Here is a 5,000-nt window from a genome sequence, read left to right on the forward strand (position 1 = left end):
TCTTCATGAAATGGACACTCAGGGTGATGTATAGTTTTAGAGTATAACAACGTGGTTCTTTGCCGTGGCATTATCGTATCCGACGTGGCCAGGGACTATCTAGCCCATGCTTGAGTGCTTGCCAAAGGAAATGACGTAAGAGATGTCTCGCCGGGGGAGTCCCGCTGCCCTTTGTAGGAGTTCCGCGTGTGGTGGCCGCGGTGGCCGAGGCAGGAATATTCCTTTTTGCTCGCTCGTTCGGCGCACGAGCTTTTAGTCTTAGACCCCGTGCACGCTCGCACGCTCACGTCTTCGTAAATGTATTTAAGTTCATACAAATACTCATGTGCTAACTGACCACACGCGAGCACGCATGCACCAAACACATAATGGCGCGCGCGTGCGCGCGCTCACACACACGCACGCACGCACGCACGCAAGCACGCAAGCACGCACGCACGCACGCGCATACACAACACACACACACACACACACACACACACACACACACACACACACACACACACACACACACACACACACACACACACACACACACACACACACACACACACACCCTTCACACAACACACACACACACACACACCCACACACATTCACACACACACACACACACCACACACACACACACACACACACACACACACCACATCCACACTTCACACACATTCACACACACCATTCACACACACACACACACATCACACACACAAACACCACACACACACACAGTCACCACACACACACACCACACACACACACACAAACACACACACACACACACACACACACACACACACACCACCAACACACACAACACATACACATACACACACACACACACACATACACACACACACATACACACACACACACACACATACACACATACATACACACATACATACACACACACAACAACACACACACAAGCATATACATGAAATAACATAACTAATCAGTCAGCATCTGACTATTAACAGAAGTTGTCCACAAAAATAGATATAATGATTGTAGGCTTAACAAAGGTTTGATAAACACATTTACATTAATAATAGACTATTATGAAACTACGAAAAAGTTCAGTATTAGGCACAGCTGTCTTATTCGTGCACCCGGGGATCGCAGTCTCGTGAACTGTGAAAGTGCAGTGACAGGCATTAAGTGATGGGGCACATTCACACGAACAGTGAAGGTGCGGTCTTAGGCACAGGTCCAGGTACTTGGGATGCAGAGTATCAGACACTGAAAGGAAACTGTACCGAAAGCGATTCCGAAACGCACTGTTGGATAATTTTAAGAACAGTTTGATTGCACAAGAACTTCTCGTAGTTGTTCTCGATGCAGGACCAACCATTAGCAGGTCATGACTCCATAGCTTTCTAAGGGAGGGTCGTGACTCAGGCCAGGCCCTATGAATGGCTGCAGTAGGTAATGAATGGGGTGTGGTAACCAGCCGCGCCAACCGTTAAACCATACCCTAAATTTACTGTGGGACGCAAGAGAGGCCTCCCTCCTGCCCTCTTCTCCTGCCCCAGCATGCATCCTTGGGGAGGGAAAAAGAGCAAAGTGAAATTAAAAGGGAATGGGATTCACTTGAATGGTTTCGCAACGTGCGTAATAACACGTATATTGTTTAGGATCTGAACTGAATATTTCGTTCCGGCTTATCGTGAAAGTAGACAGTAACAGTAGAACAGTGATTTTGGCGGGGGCGGCAGCAGGGAGCACTGGTAGACGAGCACCGCATTGCCGCACAGCTCAGGGGGCACGCCAGCCCCACGCCGTCAGTTGTGTGGACACGTCGGCGAGAAGCGAACACTTGCGATCACGCTCTCTTCCCACTCGCTCGCACTCTCCGTCTCGCCAGCGCCGCCGTGGGAGTCAGCGCTCGCCGTCTCGTCAGAATTGAGATTTCTTTTGGTGGTTCCTCCGAGGACTGCTTCTTGCCAGTTGATTGTGAGTGAGTTGATTGCATGTCGATCAGTCGGTGTGATTTTTATGACTCATTTAAAGGGATGGAACGTGATGCTTGGTAGGGCTATCTTGTTGCTTATCTAATCAGGTGTCGTTGTGGGAGTGGCCACACAGGAAAAATGTATTTGGCGATAGATTATCAAGCGTCGTGTATTTTTCTTGTATTTGAGTCACCATAACTTGTAGATCCCCTTAGCGAATGACTCCAAGGTAAAGATCACGTTGTAATGCATAGTTATCGTGTTCTCGCGGGCCCCGTGGTGAAACATTTGTGTAAACTGACAACCTAGACCTTGAGTAATTCGCCGATCATTGCTTTTATTTGGCCCATCAGTACCACGTATCGAATCGCTTTGTACACTTTATTACAGGAAATGTCCTTCGTATTTTCTGGATTCGACCGGCAAACATCCGGCAGGGGATGGGCCCGTGGTTTCGGGATTTCCTTTTAATTGCCCAAAGAAATGACATGCCGTAAGGGAGAAAGTCCGGTCGGGGGGCGAGGAGATGGGAAAAGTTAAAGCTTTAGGAAACAACATTACTCGCTTTAGTGTAGACGCGCTCCTCCTTCATAAGTATATATATATATAAGGAAGTTATCTGTCGTTCCGAAGCTCTGCCAAGGCGACATTCGGCCTGGTAACACCGGGGTGACGGAAGCGAATGACAGGTAGGGGTAAAAATCTGCTCCTAAGCGGTGTTTGTGCCAGCCTCGAAGAATCCGTGGTAAGGCCGAGATAAGACAGGATGATATACAAAAATTAATTACTGTCCAGGCGCTAATGGTAGGGAGGAAGCTGCGTTGGTGTGTTAGATAATTGTTTGGCTGATTAATTACCGACGAAGGGCCATGGAAGGGGCGAAAAGCGGTGTTATTAGCGTTCGCGTGTGCGGAGTCGCCAGCTGAGAGATGGTTAAATTTAGCAGGCTCAGCACAGCCCACGCCCCTCCCCTAGTGTGTTCCGCTCCGGGGAAGGACCGTAGCTAAGAACAGAGTAAAGATGACTAAAGCAGACGATAACGAGGGACGAAAAGAAGAGATAATGGGGGAAGTAAAGATACGATTTGTTAGAATTTGGTAGTGCTTGAAATGTCATTTTAATTGGTTTTCCATGGTAGTGTGTTTAGTCGTCTTGGACTCGGAGGCAAGATGCGATAGGCATTGAGCACCACGCGAGAGCCTGAGCGTCAGCCTAGGGGGCAGATGTAAGCGGAATATCTTGCTAATAATGGCACGTCTTTGGTTGCAAGTCGATGTTGTTTCTGGACGTATTTCGACGACGTGAAGGCTTTTCACCGAAATTAAGCAGGGTTTATGTTGTCGGTTAGAAAGTAAACAGATTTCACATTTTTTTGTCAGGGGAAACATGATATGGCATTTTTAGGATGGGAGACATCCATTTCTTTCTCTTTCTCTCGTATTCTCATATCCATACGAGCGTGTGTGGATAATCTACGAAAAACAAAACATATATCGCTTTTTCCCTCGACAGTTTTTTTTCTTTTTTTTATTCGTACAAATAAAATCGTACAGGATGTGCGTGTCTAGATTTCAAGGCCGGCGATGACTTCATATTTTTTTTCTTTTGGAGAGAGAGAAAAAGAGAAAGAGAAAAATAATAAGATAAGAAAGTAGATCACATAAAACTGGAGGATACACATTACTTATTTCCCCTTTCTTGTTGCAGGAGCAGCGGGCGTGCAGGTAGTCAGGCAAGGATCCTCCTAGGTACTATGGACGACTTGAGGCGCGACCGTCTGGGGCAGCGTCCCTACCACGAGCACACTGGGGACAACATCTGCCCCAACATGGTCAGGGGCATCGACTACCTCAGGGATCCCAGGTTGAACAAGGTCAGTGGCATGGCACTCTCACTCCTCCTCCTCCTCCTCCTCCTCCTTCTTCTTCTTCTTCTTCCCCTCTTCTTGTTTTTCTTCTTCTTCCAATGCCTCCGTCTCATGCTCTTTCCTATTCCTCCTCCGTATCCTCTTCCTCCTCCGTATCCTCTTCCTCCTCCACCTCCTCCTCCTCCTTCTCCATCCCCCTCCTCCATCCCTCTCCCCCCTCCCCCTCCTCCATCCCTCTCCCCCCTCCTTCTCCTCCATCCCTCTCCCCCTCCCCTTCTCTTCCCCAACCCTCCCTTCCCCCTCTCTTCCCCAACCCTCCCCTCCCCTCTCTTCCCCAACCCTCCCTTCCGCTCCGCTCCCCCAGTATCGATTCCGAGGGTCTCTCTCGCGTGTGCTTGGTCTGAGACTGCAGTCTTTACGTTTGTTTGATGTTATCATCTACAACTGATTCGTTTTCGTGAACTCGATAAGTCAAATGCGCGAAGAAATTGCATTACGGTGCAACTACTATAGAGCTTGCAACAGGTGCTCGAATACGCAAATTCTACGGATGTTTGTTGGCGGACGCTCGTATCCTTTCCACGTGTATGTCTTTCTCCTCTCTCTCTCTCTCTCTCTCTCTCTCTCTCTCTCTCTCTCTCTCTCTCTCTCTCTCTCTCTCTCTCTCTCTCTCTCTCTCTCTCTCTCTCTCTCTCTCTCTCTCTCTCTCTCTCTCTCTCTCTCTCTCTCTCTCTCTCTCTCTCTCTCTCTCTCTCTCTCTCTCTCTCTCTCTCTCTCTCTCTCTCTCTCTCTCTTCATTTTCTTCTTCCACATCATCTTCTCAACCTCTCTCTCTCTTCCTCTCTCCCCCTCTTCTCATCCCTCTTCCTTTACCCCTGCAATCTCTCTATGATTTCCTGATTCTGCACCATCATTTTATTGATTCGAGACTCTTCGCAAATACCACAGCCATCGATAACCAGCCATCAGCTATCACGATTTCTTTCGTTGCGGCATGTTGCAAAGCGCTCGACGGCCGCTGCATAACGCCAAGACACAGGTTGAGCAACAGGTTAGAAAGTCTGGCCACGTGAGGGTATCCACGGGCGGGACGGGATGTGTGTGTGTGTGTGTGTGTGTTTGGTCGGCCATGGGCGTCGGGAGTGGTTGCGTAGGCGTGGGGGCGTGGCGGCGAG

The 5,000-nt window shown here is 48.8% G+C and overlaps 2 protein-coding genes across 14 annotated transcripts in view; one reads left to right on the plus strand and one right to left on the minus strand.

Moving 5' to 3' along the window:
- Positions 1-5,000, plus strand: part of LOC119581157 (NADP-dependent malic enzyme-like) — a 59,581-nt gene that overhangs the window by 40,003 nt on the left and 14,578 nt on the right. For 8 of the 13 annotated variants that reach the window (XM_037929524.1, XM_037929523.1, XM_037929536.1 and 5 more), the window contains exon 2: positions 3,666-3,831. In XM_037929524.1, the coding sequence (XP_037785452.1) occupies positions 3,666-3,831 (166 nt within the window). Of the gene's footprint in view, positions 1-1,779; positions 1,964-2,486; positions 2,648-3,665; positions 3,832-5,000 lie in introns of those variants that run through there. The other 5 variants (XM_037929533.1, XM_037929528.1, XM_037929529.1 and 2 more) reach the window with 4 other exon arrangements.
- LOC119581159 overlaps positions 1-5,000 on the minus strand; it is a 26,274-nt gene that overhangs the window by 19,043 nt on the left and 2,231 nt on the right. The gene's annotated exons all lie outside the window — the stretch shown is intronic.

The sequence above is a fragment of the Penaeus monodon genome, chromosome 14, assembly GCF_015228065.2.
Source record: "Penaeus monodon isolate SGIC_2016 chromosome 14, NSTDA_Pmon_1, whole genome shotgun sequence".
Taxonomy (NCBI): Eukaryota; Metazoa; Arthropoda; class Malacostraca; order Decapoda; family Penaeidae; genus Penaeus; species Penaeus monodon.